General features: G+C 44.0%; 1 protein-coding gene across 3 annotated transcripts in view; it reads left to right on the top strand.

Annotated features, from left to right (window-relative positions):
* LOC118104921 (membrane-associated guanylate kinase, WW and PDZ domain-containing protein 3) overlaps window positions 1-14753 on the top strand; it is a 133803-nt gene extending 119050 nt beyond the window's left edge. Inside the window, exons 11-22 of one of the 3 annotated variants that reach the window (XM_035152222.2) lie at window positions 3477-3508; window positions 4124-4289; window positions 4400-4494; window positions 4706-4913; window positions 5248-5430; window positions 5914-6099; window positions 6438-6534; window positions 7821-7926; window positions 8489-8626; window positions 11213-11351; window positions 12099-12179; window positions 12320-12456. In XM_035152222.2, coding sequence (XP_035008113.1) covers window positions 3477-3508; window positions 4124-4289; window positions 4400-4494; window positions 4706-4913; window positions 5248-5430; window positions 5914-6099; window positions 6438-6534; window positions 7821-7926; window positions 8489-8626; window positions 11213-11351; window positions 12099-12139 — 1391 coding nt within the window. In that variant the 3' untranslated portion in view covers window positions 12140-12179; window positions 12320-12456. Of the gene's footprint in view, window positions 1-3476; window positions 3509-4123; window positions 4290-4399; window positions 4495-4705; window positions 4914-5247; window positions 5431-5913; window positions 6100-6437; window positions 6535-7820; window positions 7927-8488; window positions 8627-11212; window positions 11352-12089; window positions 12180-12319 lie in introns of all 3 variants that reach the window. The other 2 variants (XM_035152221.2, XM_035152220.2) reach the window with 2 other exon arrangements.
* The last annotated feature ends 3815 nt before the right edge of the window (window positions 14754-18568 follow it).

The following is an 18568-nucleotide window of genomic DNA, read 5'->3' as shown; positions in this document are numbered from 1 at the left end:
ATCTGGAGCGCTCTCCTCTCGTGTGCCTCCACCCAACCTGCCTCTGTTCATGATGACTCCCACTGAGGCGTAATGCAGTCTGTTACAAGTCTGTGAGCGGGAATTACATAAGCGTGGGGATGTGCTGGATTCTGTGGGAGGAGGGTGGGCACCCTTCAAATGTCTCCTACATCCATCTCCAGCCGCCCCGGGGGAATTCAGTGAGCAAGTCGATGAGCTCCGGATTGGCTTTGATCATCAGCAGAGCGCAGGGGGATTTCTGCATGCCTCTATATCCATGGCCCCTTAAAGATCCATGGCTAAATGGCTATAGAGGGAAGGTCCCCAGGGGCCTCCTCCCCATAGCCACGCCTCAGCCCTCCTCTCTCTTTTCCACTCACTGCTGACCCTCACTTGCTGTGCCAGCACCGCAACTTCGTCCTGCTCCACTGACGCACTGCATGACCTCACAGTCAGAACAAAGTTGTGCTTTACCAAATGAGACGATGGTCTTTGACTTTGAAAGTGAGTTGGGAGTGGTGGGCATCACTGAAAGAAGAAGAGCAGATTCTCAAGCCCCTTTTCACAGGTCAAACAATCCACATCTGGCTTTTGACTGCAATGGGAATGGATACAATGGGCATTCACTCCACTTTAAATGACTCTGCAGCAGAGACAGGTTTTTAACAACCCTGAACGGCAGTGATGAAAAAATGACACCCGGGTGAATGTGTTAAAGGGGACATAGCATGCCCATTTTACCACAAGTTGATATGGTTCCTTGGGGTCTTAATGAAATGTCTGTAACATACTTTGGTCAAAATACCACAAGGATCATATAAAACAGCACCCTTTTTACCCTGTATAAAACAGCCCTCCACAGAGTGACCTGTTTTGAGTGCCTGTTCCTTTAAATGCTAATGAGCCAGCTCCCCCCTCCCCCCCCCCCATGATTTTAAACGATATAAATTACATATTTTATATGATATAAATTATCAAATATGCATCCCATACTTTGTATTCCTCTTCTGTTGTCCTGGAGTTTTAATTTTCCCAATCACATAATTAAATGTCCCCCTCTGCCCATCCACTACAAGCACACAAGCAGACAGAGAGAGAAAGAGAGGGGGGGCTATGAAGACCATCATTTACCCCGAACCCGACATTCAACGGGTACAACAACAAGCGGAGAAAGCAGAATCGCGGGCTGACCTTATATATACAGTCTATGGGGCTGACCAGCGGAGAAATGCACGTCCCGTGTGAACAGCCAGGCGGCTGCGCGCTGAGAACGGCGCTGCGCTGCTCGCAGCGCTTCCGGCCCGTGTAAACCCAGCGTAACGAGTGGGGGCTCTGTGTGTTTGTGCCAGTGTTACAGTAGTGCTGAACACTGCGGAAGTCTTCCACACTGCTGGTTGTGTGGCGTTGACACAAATTCCAGCTCACGCACGGGAGAGCGAGCGGTCGCGCCCGAGCAACTGCTGCAGCCTCCCAGTCCCAACGATCCAGACAAATGCCACATGTGAGTGAATCGCGGGCTGACCAGCGGAGAAATGCTCGTCCCCGGTGAACAGCCAGGCGGCTGCGCGCTGGGAACGGCGCTGCGCTGCCTCGCAGCCTCGCTGCGCCGGTGTAAACCCGGCGTAACGAGTGTGGGGGGGGGGGCAAGGCCATGTAGGGAGACTTCCAGTGCCTTGTTACGACACAAAACCCAGGAAGCTCAATCGAGTCACTCAAGCATGACGTTTCTGACTTAGAGGAACCATAACAAAACGCGCAAGTGTTTTTTTCCCAGAGTTTTTGGGTTGGTAGACATGAGCCAGATACCCACATTAACCTGTAGAAGCACTAACAAAGTGGAATTTGCATGCTATGTCCCCTTTAATATCTTCTTCTTTATTTTGGCAGCCTGGGCGCTGATGCTGCACTTTTTCAGTGACGTTGTTATGATGAACATCGCACATAAATAGCCTTGAACCTTTTTTTACATCTTTGGAACAACGTGCAACAGCTTCTTTTTTTTTCTTCTTCGTATTGTCAAAGCAACACTGGCAAGACAGCAGCTGTGTCTCAATTCAGGGGCTGCATCCTTCAAAGGCTGCATTCAGAGACCAATTGCATCACAGCGGCGCGACTAGGCTAGCCAAGGTTCTTCAAATGCAACCAACAAATTCATCCTCCATCTCTAGGAAAACAAAATATCCAATGGGTGGATTCATTAGGCTTCAGTGACGAAGAGTTAATGGCGCCGGCAAGCAACGAGACGTCCAGTGCTTGCGTATCATGCTTCAACTCAGCCAAACAGCTAATGGTACAGAAAAAAAACAAAGGACACTAAAACTTTCTCATCGTGTCCAACTTCATCTCTGTTGCTAGGCAACAGCAATGAGGGTGAGACGAGCTGGTGATGCCGATCATGGAATGCTGCTGTCGACCAGACCGTCTCAGTCTGGTTTGTCCTCAGGCCGCGGTCTACACGGCCCACGAAGGAGGCAGTCTTCATGGGCTGGGTAGATCGCATCCTCTGCCCCTGAATTGAGACACTGAGTGAGGTGAGAGAGCTTCTCACTCTCCGGTGTGTTTCAGACGTCGAACATGACTCACCGAGAGAAAACAACAGGGAAACTCCTACTGGCAAAAAGTGTCAATCGCCTTTTTTTTAGCCGGTTTAACCGTGTTTTTAAAAAAAAACTTGCTACCTGCTAATTTTGGTGTAAATGTGGCACTAGAGAAAGGATGGAATGAGTGTGGTGGGTGTTTGTGTTTCAGGTGTGTTCACTGGCTCTGATTTGATAATGCTATTAATGCTGCATCGGGAATTTCACAGTGAAGCGGGAAAATACTGCTGCATCCTCCCCCACACACACACACACACACACACACACACACACACACACACACACACACACACACACACACACACACACACACACTTTTACATCAGGCTCCATTAACCCCTCGTCAGACCGAGTGTGGGTCCGGCCCCACAGGGCTGTGGGCTCCAGAGGAGTGTTTGTTAATCCAGTTAATGCAGGGAGCTGACAGAGGGGAGGTCGAGGGAAGGAGGGCGCCGTAAGAAATGATCTGTAGGGAACAATCTGAGCGCTTGAGATGGAACGTGTGGGTGTACTGTACGGAGAGAGAGAGAGGGAATCGGTCATTGAACTATGTGCACGCATCTCTCAATGCTCTCACCCTGCTTTTCGTAGCCCTGCACGGCCATGAACCATGCAGCCAGCACTCCAGCACATGTACTACCGTTATATTCTCTATGTATCTTTAATCGCATATGCTTGTATATTCCCTAATGGAGCATTCTTTAGTGAGAACAGCTCCTGAGTTTAGAGCAGCTCACTGGTTTTATTTTGAATGCTCTGCTCGCCCTCAGTCAGAGAGACAGTGCCATCTGGTGGCCTGTGGTGTCAGTGATGGCGTTTGTTTGGAATCATATCTGCATTCTCACCACTCTCCTCTTGTCTCTCTGTGTCTCTCCATAGGTCAAACATCCCCTGTGAAGAGTCTAAAGCCTGTGAGTAAAAAATAAATAACAATCTTCTCCCATTTCCTCGCTATTGTTTCCCCTGTGGGACTCATCCTTCAAGTTAATTTCAAAGCTTTTTGTCCTTCAGCTTAACCACTAAGCCTCTGTTGCATCGAATTAAATGATAGCAATAAATTTGAATATTGATTATGTTTCTGGGCGCCTCCTTTTGTTTGCTCTGAAAAACGGTCTTAATTACTTCCTTTCACTATTTGTATTCTTAGGGCTTTTGTCAGGGGATTGCAGTGGTAATGAAGCATGGATGAGCCTCTTTAGATATGGTCGGTTTTATTAATACAACAGTTTTAGATAAAGAACTTGCCCTTTATGCCTGAATGGACCCATCACAGCCAAGGGGAAATCTTCAGTTATTCCTGTAGATTGTATATTACATTAAAATCCCCATTTCTTAACAACGTCCAAACAACAAGAGGGATGTAAAGTGAGAACAGTGAATGTAAAAAAAAAAAAATAGACAGTGTCTTGACCTTTATTGCTTTTTGGTAATCTCGACCATTAGCTGCCATTTATCTGGGATAAAGAGCTGCAGAGACAGTCAACACACATGTGATGCTAATAGGTGAATGTGTGTTTCTTTTCCAGAGACAGGAAATGACGGCCAGCACAGAGACCTTGGACGATATCGGCGACTCGGCTCCCCAGGCCTTGCCTTACCACTCCAACACGAGCACCCTGCGCTCCATCGACTCCCCCAAACGAGACGCCACAGAGATGTACCTGAAGTCCAAAGCCCTGCTGGACAGCAGACGTAAGTACAGGCAGATGCTTTCTCTAAGATATTTTTTAAACCTCATGTCCTGTTCAACCTGAAACTTTGATCTCTTTACACAACGGTGATTGAGTCTTTCTCCTCCACAGAGCCTCACACCAAAGACATAGATGTTTTTCTAAAGAGAGACATTGAAACAGGCTTTGGCTTCCGTGTTCTGGGAGGAGAAGGTCCACAACAACCAGTAAGTTTGAAGTAACAATTTGGGTCCTAGCACAGAACCTTGTGGCGCCCCACAAGTGATATTTAACAATTCTTTGTAAGGAGAAAAGTATACTTCAGCGTTGATACTTAAAATAAAGCTATGGACGTGGAATGCTTAATTAATTTGATAGCTCCTTAGTAAAACATATTTTGTTTGCCTTAATAATTAATATGATTTCTCTTTTCTCCAGAATGTCTTTCCCCAGGTGTACATCGGGGCCATTGTGCCCAACGGAGCTGCAGAGAAAGACGGTCGTCTGCGAGCAGGGGACGAGCTCATTGGCATCGACGGTGTGATGGTGAAAGGTCGTTCTCACAAGCAGGTGTTGGATCTGATGACCAACGCCGCCCGAAACGGTCAAGTGATGCTGACTGTACGAAGAAAGGTCATCTACAGAGGTGAGGAACAACAAACACAGCCTAGTGTGTCCAGATCAACTGTGTTGCTCCGAGCGGCCAGACTCTTGCAGGCTTTGCTGAGAAAAAATCCTCAGACACCGAGGGAGTGATGCATTTTATATTTGACAGGAGCAACAGCAGTTTGTTAAAAATAGATGTGTGTGGTAAAAATAGAGGAACTCAGTAGTTAGCTTGAGCACAAATCCAGGAGACGAGTCAAAAGTAAAAAGAAAGTGTTTGTGAGTACAAGTGAAATCTTGAAATGAGCTGCAGTTATGGATTTGATGATTTGTGGCCCTCAAATATATCAGCATCTGTGTTATCTTCACATCAGATGCCACAGATGAGGAGGCCCTGGAAATGGCTCCGGTGCTGGTGAACGGTTCCCCCAAGCTACCTCGTCTGCCGATGCCCAGCGCTCTGGACCACGAGTCTTTTGACATCACGCTCCACCGCAAAGATATCGAGGGATTTGGCTTCGTCATCCTCACGTCCAAGAGCAAACCGCCGCTCGGAGGTGAAAGCCAAGTCTCCGCGTTTCTTTTCTTACGCAGTATATTTCTGAAATTAGATTTTTAAACAAATGTTCTTTGATTTAGTTCGTTCTGATATTATACAAGTATGACATTTAACTATTAAGATCTTAATCCACATCCAAACTCACTTTCTAAAGTTGCAAAATATATTAAAATCTCCATATCTCCAAATTAAAGACAACAGGAGGACGACTTATTGGGCACAGAAGTGCAGATGTTATGAAACAATTCAATACATTTTAATATGAAGCAGTATTGTTTAATCTAGGTAGTCATATGAAATATTTGAACACAGTACTGCTGTTTATTTAATGGTACAACCCTGTTCATGGAGGTACAGATGAAATAGTTATATGCAAGTGGTTTAGTTAAACCAGAACAAAGCAGTTCTCTGGTCTATTGTGTCGGGCTTATGAATACATTTCAAATACATCTCTCTTTTCTCCTGATATCTGCCTTTTCAGTTATCCCGCACAAAATTGGCCGAATCATCGAAGGCAGTCCCACCGACCGCTGCGGCCTGCTGCACGTCGGAGATCGTATCTCGGCGGTCAACGGGCGCTCCATCATTGAGCTCTCTCACAATGACATTGTGCAGCTTATCAAGGAGGCCGGCAACGTCGTCACTCTCACTGTAGTTCCGGAGGATGGTGAGTTTAGCTCCTTGCGTCGCCATATCTGCATTTACCACAATACTGAGGGGGTCTGAGATCTGAGTCTTAAACCCTATTGTCTGCAAGAGGGAAACAAGGAGTCAGGGGATCAATGCAATTAATCCTGGTGATGATAAGAAGGTTTGAATATTTTAGTATCAGTATGATTCCAAATTGAGGTATTGAGTGAATTAAGATAAATGAAAATAAAATGTATCCATCATGACTTCAAGTGTAATAATAATACTTGTACTAAGTTGGTATAAAATATGATTTAGATTGACTCCATCTGAACACTTTAAACTGATTTGCTGAAATATGATCATGTGTTCCAGAATACAAGGGCCCTCCGTCTGGAGCGAGTTCAGCAAAACAGAGTCCGGCTCTGCAGCACAGGGCCATGGGTTCAAGGTCAGCACTTCAGGATGAGCGGTAAGGATCCAAAATGAAAGCCAAAAAATAAAGCTGTCACTTACAAGAGTCTGTGAAACTGTCCGGTAGATTTTAACTCCAGCTCTCACCGGCCCTTAAGACCAGAGCCTGACTGATTTATCGTTCAGCTGATAATATTGGCCAATATGATATAATTTAATGGGTCGGTGTATAAATAGGTTTAAGTTTAGTCTTGTCGAACTTCGATCCAACCTTCACTTATGGTCACGAACTCTGGGTAGTGACTGAAAGAAGGAGATTGTGAATACAAGTGGACAAATGGATTTTCTCAATCGGGTGTCTGGGCTCCGCCTGAGAGATATCGGGTGAGGAGTTCAGACATCCTCGCCCTCCTTTAAGTCAAAAGAGGATATTTGAGGTGGTCCGGGCATCTAGTCATGGACGCCTCCAGAGGGACTCCCATTAGAAGACTGCAGGGTCGACCCAGAACTCGCTGGAGGGATTAAATATCCTCATCTGGCCTGGGAACGCCTCAGGATCCCCCAGGAGGAGCCGGAAACTGCGGCTCGTGGGAAGGACGTCTGGAGTGTCCTACTTGGCCGGCTGCCCCTGTGACCCGAGCCAGAATGAGCAGAAGACAATGGATGGATGGGTTTTAGGAATCATTGCCAATTTATACATATATCGATCCATCCAGATCAGAAGTTTTACAAACCCTGCCTCCGTAAAATCCATGTGGGTCAGGCTCTGTACACCATAGAGGTTCATTAATGTTCTGTTTGCAGTTTGTGGACTCCCACTATGTGTTTATCAAAAGTGTAAAATTTACCCCAAGGGATCAACATGTACTTTTACAAAACACTCTCTCTCCCATTTGTGATGTGAGGAGGTTCACACGCAAGCAGACAGAACACGCAACACGAACTTCATCTAAAACTGAAACGCTGTGTCGTGTTTACGATGATATTAACACGGCGATGCTGCTGCCTCCTCGGTCAGAGTCGAGCGAAACATCCTCTGTAATTGCACTCAGCACGACAAAGAGTGAAAGCGGGAGCATTACCCTCCGAGCAAACAACAAGAGAAAATTGCTTTCAACAAACACACCAGTGTAATAAACATAAAAAAAACCAATAATGTGTACAGTATACAACATATGCAGCACAAAATTAAATATCCATATATTATTAAAAAAAAAGCAGCTGCCTTCCATTTAACATCCAGCATTGAATTAGATGTGATGTTTTGCATAATGGCTTTTTCATTTCGTGGCCTGCAGCGTGTGTGTTACTGGAGAAATACACGTGTCTGTTTGTTTGCTTCAGTTATAACCTCGACCTGGAGGAGAAGAGGGACGGAGTCAACTGGTCCGACCACAAAACGCTTCCTCTCAGCGAGCAGGGGACTCTGTGTGTGACGGGACCCAACCAGGTAACAGTAATCCTCTTATTCCCTCCGCGATACGTCGTCGCGGCGATTTATCTGAAGGTTAAAGCCGCTGCAGGCAAAAGTTTGTGTGTGTAACAGGGACACAAGCTGCGATCTTCTGTATGAAATTCTATAACACAGTGTCGTCTCTGTTCTCGAGCTCTTAGCTTTCAGTGCACAGGTACATCGGATACATACAGTACACACTGTGTTTACTATTAGGTTCAAATAATGCAACTTGAGGATCAATACAGATAAAGAATGAAACTATTCTGAGAAGAGCAAGAATCCTTCAGGGCATTTTTTGAATCAATAGAAAACTCTCAAGAATCTGATGAGACATCAACTGAACTCTGGGAAATTCTCTGTTAAACGCACACAAGCAGTTTTTACACAGGAAGGTGTCTCGTTAATATCTTGAATATGAAAAAAAAGAAACCTGCATCTTAAACAAACAATGTTTTATCACATTAATATTTACTAAACCCTTCTTACTGAACATATACAGTGTATTTATCCACGTGCCTGTATGTGAGTCTGAGTGTTTTTCTTGCTGCCTGCTCAGGGTTGTCTGACGGTGGAGCTGGAGCGGGGACCTCGGGGCTTCGGCTTCAGCCTTCGAGGGGGAACAGAGTACAACATGGGCCTGTACATCCTGAGACTCGCAGAGGACGGAGCCGCTCAGATCGACGGAAGAATCCATGTGAGTGCTCCTGTAAATACAATACTTATAACTATAACGATACTGTAATGATGTTTATAACTGTAATCTGTTTTCAACTCAACTCTGAACAGGGGAAGACTGTTTTTGCTGGATTTCAAAAAAATGTGAGACAATCTGAGAGACTGATTTTTTAGAGCTAATATTCTTCATTTATTATTTATTTACTTCATTTATTTAATCTCTCATATATTCTTGTACTTTTCTTTATGAATATTTGTTACTTTCATATTCAGTTTTTAACCGATTCTGATTTCAGTTCATGCACCGCCCGGATTGCAAGTTAATTTCGTTGAACGCTGCTTGCACATTAACAATTATTTCAATTTTTTTTTAATTCTGAAGTTAAGTCAAACACCCATATAAGTTTTTCTTTGCTCAGTTGTTGAGTGTCTATGGGATCATAGACCACGCATGTAAATTGAGATGCATTGAGGAGGCCCCCCATTTCCAAACTTTATCTGAGTGGTGTTTCCACAATCGAGAGTTTAAAGCAACATACGAGGCTGCAGTGTTAAATACATGCCACAGTAACCAGTGTTGGATGGAGAGCTGAAAATGCAGTTTGAGCAGAAACATTGATTATTATAACGATGTGGCTCCAACAATAAGAAAACACATTTATATAAACTGGCCTTAGACTCATCTAGTGCATAGAAGTGTTTGACGCCATCCCCGTTTATTGTCCTTCTGTTCTTTCATCAGTGTCTTTTTGTTGCATATAGTTATTGTTTATTAGTACTTTTGTTATTTTATACACGCAAAGCACTTTTGTGTGAATTTTGAGCTGATGGTGAGTCGACAGGAGAGTTCAGGGGGGTCGTCAAATTAGTGGAGAGTTAGCCAGTAATTGTTGGCATCTCTCAGTCATGACCAGAAACTTGAGACAGATGGAACAGGCGTCACCGGAGCAAACAAGAAACATCTAGAAAACAACTCCATACTTGATGTTACTGGCTCAGATAACAGTCAGTTCATTCCTGGTCTCATCTCGTGGTTTCACGCAAACATCGTTAGCCACAGTGCGATGTGCTGTAATGCAAAGACATCCCACTGCTGAGATCTAATTCTGCACTGTTTAGTAGTTTATGGCGGAGAGAGGTAAATCAGAGAAAATGTGATTTCTGTTGGCTGAATGCACCAGAGATTAAACTAATTAATTGTGTTTCAGTAACTGCCAGTTACAGTGTGGAGGGTGCGATGCCGCGGAGGCCTCCAGCTATGATGTGTCGGCAGTTTTTGAATTAGCAAAGTGATTTGAGGTTTATTACATTTTTTATTTTTGGGGGGATATTCTCCTCTTGTTTATGTAGAAGAGAGGATTTCTATTGTGTTTTCTTTGACGAGTGTTACTTACCTTCGTCTCTTTACCTCCGCCAAGATGATGTTTTCATTCGCGTTTGCTTGTCTGCTGGTTAGTGGGATTACACAAAAGCTACAGGATGGATAACCATGGTGAAAGGATGTGGTGTTGATCAGGGAAGATCCATCAAATTTTGGTGCAGATCCAGAAATAGTTTTTTCCTGCTCCTTAATATAGAAATTAGGGCCTTTTTTTTACATTTTTACAAATTTGAATGTATCTAGATGAAGAAGTTCAGGCATATTTAGGGACTAATATCTGTGAGTGTACAATATGGTGCAGTGTGATTAAATTGAAAGGAAACTGTTCGGCCTTGGGCGTCATATTTTTGTTGTTGTTGTCTGTTAGATAGTAAGATTAAGCAAAAGCTACAGGATATATTTCCATAAAACTTGGTGGAAGGATGTGGTTTTGGTGCAGATCTGGATCAGGGTTTTCACTTTGTCTTGAACATTTTAGTTGATTTCTCTGAGAATAATTTATTAATGCATCCTGATGAAAGTAGTTTCCAGTACCTTGTGTAGGGGACTGATATTTTTGAGTGTGTGCACTTCGAATAAAAATCTGGATCTAATGAATGTGGTTTTATAAGGAGGCCGTGGCTGAGTGCCCTTCTACTTAGTTTTGTTTCTATATATCCATCCGTCCAGGTTCAAGCCTCCATGTTCTCAAACCTCCCTCTTTCAGTCAAGTGTCCTTGAGTCCGACCGTGACCGTGCTCTGTCTCTCTGCGGAGGAGGTTCTGCAGAATCATAATTTCCACACGGAGGTGAAATGGTCACACTGTTGTTATTGGGATGAGACGGTGCAGTGCAGGGACAGAATAGAGGCTCCAAGCTGGAATCAATCTAAGCTTCTCCAGACTATGATCTCTGGGCATGACTTTGCCTATCCAAGGGTGGTGAGAGACGTCAACACTGATTAGAGTCTAACAGACTGACATGTTTACACGCTTTATCCTAAGTTATTCTGTCATCTCCAATAATAGAGGCTACCTCCAGGGTATTACAAGGCTGCGTGTGTGTGTGTGTGTGTGTGTGTGTGTGTGTGTGTGTGTGTGTGTGTCATTTAGATTCTTTGATTATGTATGCTTGTTTGTCCGCACACGGCTTCTGCATGTGTGAGTTTGTGTGCTCAGCAAAGTGGAGCTGAGCCTGGAAAGGTGTGTCTCTGTGTAATAACTGCGTTTCCTGCATCACCGACAGGTTGGAGATGAGATAGTGGAGATTAATGGGGAGCCGGCTCGTGGCATCTCTCATACACGGGCTATTGAGCTGATCCAGGCCGGAGGAAACAAAGTGGCGCTGCTGCTGCGACCCGGAGCAGGCCTGGCTCAAGATGGAAGTAAGTGCTGGATTCAACCCGGTTATTCAAGGAGAGATTTACTGTGCAATAAGGAGAACGGCAAGAATTTAGCTCACTTTTTTATATTTAATGTGGTTTGGACTTCATTTGTCCCACACACAATTCCCATTAAATCCCCAACGTGTCATTTGTATGCCTCTGCGCCACTGCCGTTCCTTTTCAGCTGTTGGGAACATGTTATTTTGAGATCGCCGAGAGGGAATATCTTCAAATTTGGTACAAATGTTCACTTGGACTCAAACATGAACTGATTAGATTTTGGGGGGGGGGGTCAAAGGTCACAGTGACCTCATATGAGTCTGACACTGACAGACTGACACTGCACTGGTTTATTACTCAAACCAGATACATAATATTCCTGAGCTTTCTATGTGCTTGTAGGTTGATTGTTTACTTATTTAGAAAAAAGCCCAATAATTTTTTTCCCTTAATACTTTCCTATCTTAAAGCTAAGCTAAGCTAAGCTAAGGCCAGATGTTCATATTCACAGATGATGCTGACCGGAGTTAAATAAATGCTGAATCCTTAAATCCGCCTAATGTTTAGCTAATGGTAAAGACTTCATCAGTTTGTTAATTGACAGAGACAGTGTCGTAGCACCCCCCCTCATTGATTTCATTGTGCTTTCTTTGCTGAGTAATTTAAAAAAAAAATGTGTTCATTAAGCCTCTAACCATCTGCTTCCTTTTGGCTCTTCTTCTCTTGCCCCTGATGCAGGTAGTACAGCTTCCTCCACTGTGTGCTACTACACTGAGCACCAACACTAACATCTTCACTGCTTTTACTGGCCTCTTCTCTTTTACCTTGGTAATTTGTTTCTCACTTTTTTTCACCTCTTTTAACCTCTAAATTATGAAGTTTTCAATCTTCTCTCAGTCTGCTGTGTGGTGCGTCTGATTTGTCTGCACGAGGAGTCTACATGTTAAAAACTTGTACTTTTCTTGCAGGTCAACGCGATCAAAAATTCATTTCACCCACAAGCTACTCCAGCGAGGTGTTTTTCTCTGACACATCACCCCTGACCTCTCCATACTCCGCCGGGGCTTCCATCTTCGTGTCCCCACCCTCCTCCAGCAAACTGAAACATTCCTCCAGCTGGAGCAGCCTGTCCCCACAGGGCCTCAAGCCCCGCAGCAGCAGTGGCAGCGGCAGCCGGGGTTTAAGCTCCGTGGAGGAGAGTGATGAGGGGGCCGACAGGGAGGTCAGAAGGCTTTCTCCCTCCTCCCCCGAGCATGTGAAGTTCTACAAGAGGACCAGGCCCACAAAGGACTACAGAGAGCTAAGCAGCCCAAAGAAAACAGGGGAGACATTTCCTAAAGCCAAAGAGCAACTCCACAGTCCCACGAAGATGGAGAGTCGGGCACGGGAAGAAGTGCTGAGCAGGAACAGGACGTCTCACACACAAACAAAAGCAGAATCCACGATCGTGAGGAAGCCTTCTCAGGCGGGACAGCCTTCTCAGGCGGGACAGCCTTCTCAGGCGGGACAGCCGCCGGCTTCGACTCTGCAGCAGCGAGGCCCTCAGCTGAGATTCAAAGACTCCTCCAGCAGAGAGAGCTTGAATCACGAGAAGAAAAACGGCAATGGGGGGGGTCTTGAGACGAGGCGATACTCACAAGGAAAAGAGATGGAAGTGAGAGCAGAGAAGATGAGGCATGAGCAAGTCAGTTTTAAAAGGAGAGTGGCGGGAGAAACTCTCCGCCTCAGATCATCGCCTCATGCAGCCAGAGACAACGAGAAAGGAACAGGGAAAGACTCAGGGCGGCCAGATGCTAACGACAAGAGCAAACCTCCGGGAGAAACGAGCAGATGTAGAGAGACGACAAACGGCAGAAGAGAAACCCTGTTGTCTTTTAAAGATGCGCAGGGTAGAAAGGTTTCCGTGGTTTCGCCCAGAGAGGCCAAAGGACGACAAGATGCGTTTTCTCGCTGCAGAGACGACGGTAGTAAGGACAACTTTGTGGTCTCTGTAAACAGTGTCCCAGGGACCCCGCAGAGCCCAGAGGGACCTATTAGCCCCGGCCCCTGGAAAGTGCCCAGCTCAGCTAGAATCCTCTCCAAGGCCGAGGTTCTCCGTGAGCCTTTGTGATGGGAAACATATATACAGTCACCCAGAATATGAAACAGTGGATTGTTTTTTCTGAGTTCTTCCATAAAATACAGAAAACTATTACTACGACCAGTTTCTTCTTTCCTTTCCTTTTGGGGAGTCCTGTGACATCACATGTAGCAGCTCGCCCCTGCCTCGTCCGCTGCTTCGGCATCTTTGACGTGGGACTGCGGCATGTGCGGCGTGCTCGGGGGCGTTTTGTCAGACAGGACACTTTGAAATGTGAAATACAGATATGTGCCAATCCTGGGAGTCTCCTGTGGAACTACCAACAGCGCTTTTCCTCCATTACAATGCAACGACCCATATGCAAAGAAAGGGAGAACGGCCCCCTCGCCTCTCGCCTGTAGTAAACACCAACTGTGACTGTCATCCAGGATTTCATTTTGCTCTCTCTCGGCCTCATTGTGGGAAATTTTTGACTCTGTCTTCTTTTTCTTAAAAGTTTTTTTTTTTTTTTTTTAAATCTCAGCTGCATGCAGTCGGTCCTTCTGTTTGTTTTACTGCATGTGTTCTGCACATCACTGACGATGATCCTTTTCCTTGTTTATAACTCCCACTCTCAGATTTCAAATGCAACCCAGCAAGCGTTCACTTTACCAGGGGACTCTAGACTGTTCTATGGTTGTAGACGCGACTCTCCTCCATTAAAACAACAACAACAAAAAAAAACTGTATCGTTAAAAAGACCAGAAACTTGTGGTTTGAGATCTTGTTTACCATGTGTACGATAACCAACCAGTGTGTAATTTATTGAGATAATAGATGAATATATGTATATGTAGCCGTACCAAGCCATTCCACATTTTGATATAGACTTCAAATATTTGTCCCATGTTGTTTGAGCTCTCACCCTATTTCCAATGTACTTCAGTGGTAGGGATTACCATGAGTCTTTGTAGTTCATCAACTGTATAGTTAACATGCAAACCACCGTACCAAATGTTTGCAGTCGCTCAAATCGTGTCTCATTGTGAAATATTATATATAAATATATATATATATATATTTGAATGTGTCATATTTGCAGATTCTAACTTTAAAGATATCTATTGAATTTCATTGCACTGCATCTGCCCTTGTAGCATAACAGTAAGAGAATGACCATGAGTTGTATTTTAATTCGTGATGTTGACTTGCTACCAATGCATTGCCATTTTTTATTATTATTATTGTTATTACTTTATAAAGATGTTTCTTTTTTTGTAAAAGTTTCACTGTTAAAGGCCAAATTTTCAATTTATATAATTCTGTGCAAGTTTTCAGTCATGCCCCCGGTCGTTTTACTTTATCCTATCAAGAAAAGACAAATTAAGATATATATATGTATGTGTTTGTCAGTCCTGCAGTGTGATTATGTGCCAGGGTAGCTTGAAGGACAACAGAGTTTAGAGCGATGTGCTGGTTTACTGAGATATTAAGTGTGTTGCTGATTCACAGCCGGTATACAGAGATTCGTAAATTCTGTATTTAAAGATAAACAATTGGTTCTAGACACAGAACTTCACATAAAGATGGACGACACGACTGCTCCTCATAAGTGAAGCCAAAGCGTCTCTAAATTAAAAAGACGATAGCCGATGCATTTCAGTCCGTGTGCTCTGACCTGCGGGGCAACCAACTCGAACGTGATTGGTCAAAGAGACACAGGAACCAGAAGCTTCCGACCCCTCAGGTCTTTTCCCTCGTTCCCACATTCTGCACATTCACATGCAGAATGTGTTTAAAGAGGAAAACAGATGGGACGACGACCAAACCAAAAAGTCAAAGTATTTGGTAAATACATTTTTCTCTGTAGTTCTTATCACACTGATGTTTGTTCAAGTGCAAAGAGTTTGTTTGTTATCAGTTGTTTGATGCTTTAAAGACGAACCTTTCTCCTGCGATCGCTATTGCGCCGACTCCAAATGCCCAAATGTATCCGGAATATCTTAGCTTCACTTTTGGATCATGGGAGGAAATGAAACCTTGTCGTCCCTCTTTATTTACAGCCTGTGGTTCTAAAAGTGGGATCTTTATCGAGCATCTGCTGTAAAAAATGAAATACACTGGCATATTTATGAGATTAAGACGTATTCAGATGAGCTCAGGGAACTAAGTGTCACGCACATGTGTGATAAAGTCAATATCAGTGGCAGTCAAACGGTGGATAATGGTCTGTGATGAAAGTCTGTGATTGTACGAGGGAGTTTTCAGGTTAAGAATCACACGAGGATGCGCTGTGAGCCAATCCGTGGCAGGTTTTCTGTGCAATAGTTCGGTTGCTTGAACGAGTGAATCCAGCCGTGAGTGTTGGGTACAGGCCGTTCACTCTGGTCCAGAATCAGACGACGTCCTCCTCCTCCTCCTCTCCACGTTTACTTTCAATCGTTTTGTATCTCATCTCTGTATCATACTGTGGCCTTGCATCGCCTCATTAGAAAAACAATCCTTGTGGTCTCTTCTACATTCTGTAGGTAGACGGTAGATGTAAATGTTTGTACATTGTACAGCACCTTTATAAATACTCGCTGAGTGCTCTTTCGGGGAGAGAAAAAAAAAAATAGAGGTATATTATATCGCTCCATTATTTTTTTATGTAAAAAAAACCTGAGAAAATATTTAAAAATGGATTGAAAAGGACAGGCTACGAGCTTGACATGGTGTTTCGTTCATGCACTGAAAAATAAAGTTTTGCTGAAAACACACTCTGGATTTCTTGTGTCGAAGATTGAAAACCAAGCCGCTGGTCTCTTTCTGAACTGTGTGCCGCTGCACTCCTCATATTGTTGACAGAATAATCATTTAGGTGTCATGTAGATTAATTTGTTGCACGCTACTGTCCAACACCCGCTGTTACTATGGCAGATTTCCAGTTGTCATGGCAGCCGACTGCTTTTTTCTCTGCAGCACAAAGCGACGGCCTTTTCAATTACGAGAGCTCAGAGGCATCTGATGCTACACGTGCGTCATGTCCATTAAATATCCATATTTCAGAAGCAGACGTGAATCGTGTGTTTAGAACGAGGACGGAAGCTTAAAAAACGCTCGGAGCCTCAGTGATCTATCTCCGGTTTTAAATCTTCAATGCAACTCCAGACACGAGTGGTATAAAATATGATGGTTACATAAGCTGTGTACTTTTTACTGTAGGTTTTACAGTGAGACACACTAGTGAAAACATCACTAGGATTATTTTATATTCAATTTCTGCCCATAGATCCCTTTCACCTAAATCTTACACACTGGACCTTTTAAAGGTTTTTCACATTGAGACATCCGTCTGCAGTGTTTTCCATCAAAGTCGTGCGGGTCACACCTGAGACGTCCCGGCTGACGTCTCCATTGGATCACTGAGCAGCTGCAGCCGACCAGTTAAGGACATCTTAATGGTTGTTCTGGACACTTGATTGAAAGAGGGGTACAATTTAAGTGTGACTGACGGCAGGAGCCTCCATCCCGTTGGTGACTGACCCTGAGATGAAGTGAGACACGCTCAGTCATCCAGAGCTCGATCGGGCGCACACAGAGCCACTGGTAATTGCTAGTGGTGTGATAACTGACTTAACTGCTTTAAAATGGCTGTAATCTTTCAGTATGATGTGTTGTATGTTCTATTTCAGGTGCGAGTGTTAAATGACGTGTGGAACCGTTTGTAGGTTCACTGTCACATAGTGGAGGTAAGAGATATTTAACTTTGACCTTCTCCCTCACACCCACACCTCCCACTACCAGGGACACCTTTGGATTTCAAGTTCCACATCAGTTCCAGTTGTTCTCTCACCTTCTAGATTTTCTTGTGCTGCCTCTTCCTGATGATACTGTCGGCTAATGTTACATATCGTCAGCTAGATGGTGCTGTGGTCGCTGCCTTTGGAACAGCAGGTCAGGTTTTGATGCCAGTCAGGGAAATCCTATGAGCATATTAATAAAAATATTTTTTTAGTTTAATCTCAATGCTTTGTAAACATGTTTGACAAAACAGAATAAAACAAATTACAAAACTTATTCCAGTTTGAAATGTTAATGTTATGAAAAGAAAAAAGACATAAGAAAAGTAAAAAAGAAAGAAAGGGAGGGGGGGGCGTGTGTGTGAGTGTGTATGTGTGTAGTGACATTTAAATAAAATATATTAATATAAAAAACAAAGATATACTGTTTGTATCATTCAGGATGTGGTAGCATTAATATTATTTTCATAATCATACATATTACTGCCCTCATCAGTCATTTTGCATATGGATGCACTTCATGTTTTCCACCACAAGATGTCACTGACCTACAATGAAGTGTTTTGAAGAAGAAGGAGGGGGGGGGCGGATCCATCAATTTATGAGACTTGGATAAATAATAATTATCATCCAGTCAAATAAATGACTTTGGTCGTGTTGAGTATAGTTTCCTGTTTGAGGGGTAGTGTCAGTACAAAGTCAACAGAGGACGCACGGCTGATTCTTGTGAAAACTAGAGATTGTGACAACAGGAAGTAAGAACTCATGAGTCATATCAAGACTTTTGACCTTTGCAGTTTTTAGAAACGTGAGGGAGTAATACCTTCTCCTCATCTCATGGACATATTCCATCGGGTTAGATTCAAAGACATGACTCTCGTGTTAAAACATCCTCGGTATGCGTGACCCCAAAGAAAAGGCATGTGAACAAAGCAGAAACGGACACGTACTGATATTTAGGGTGGAACCTCATTCCCCTCATTATCAGACATGAAGAGAAGCAGATGCATTCTTCCTCAGCCGGTTGCTGAGGAGGGAGTTGTTTCCACAGTTCTCTTGGACAAGGTGCTGGAGAGATAAGATGCACAGGCCTTTAGCCACGACTCTCGGACTGTGATGAATAGTTTGGACAAAATAGCATTAGTTACCTATTAGTTTTTTAAAAGCCTTAAAAGGACACGAGGTGCACCACAATGTTTTTACAGGCCTCACTTTATTGGCTTTACCTCAGTTTTACCTCAGACTTACGTCACTAAAGAATTTAGTGACGTAAGTATTTCGTCACTGCTGGGGTTTCTCTGGAGACTCTGGGTGGAGGACGCAGACGTCTGCTGTAATGAAATAGGGCGGTGGGGCAAACTCCTTGGAATGTTCTG

Source organism: Hippoglossus stenolepis, chromosome 3, assembly GCF_022539355.2.
Source record: "Hippoglossus stenolepis isolate QCI-W04-F060 chromosome 3, HSTE1.2, whole genome shotgun sequence".
In the NCBI taxonomy this organism is placed as follows: domain Eukaryota; kingdom Metazoa; phylum Chordata; class Actinopteri; order Pleuronectiformes; family Pleuronectidae; genus Hippoglossus; species Hippoglossus stenolepis.
The sequence above is the reverse complement of the archived record's forward strand: the minus strand, read 5'-3'. Positions and strand labels throughout refer to the sequence as shown.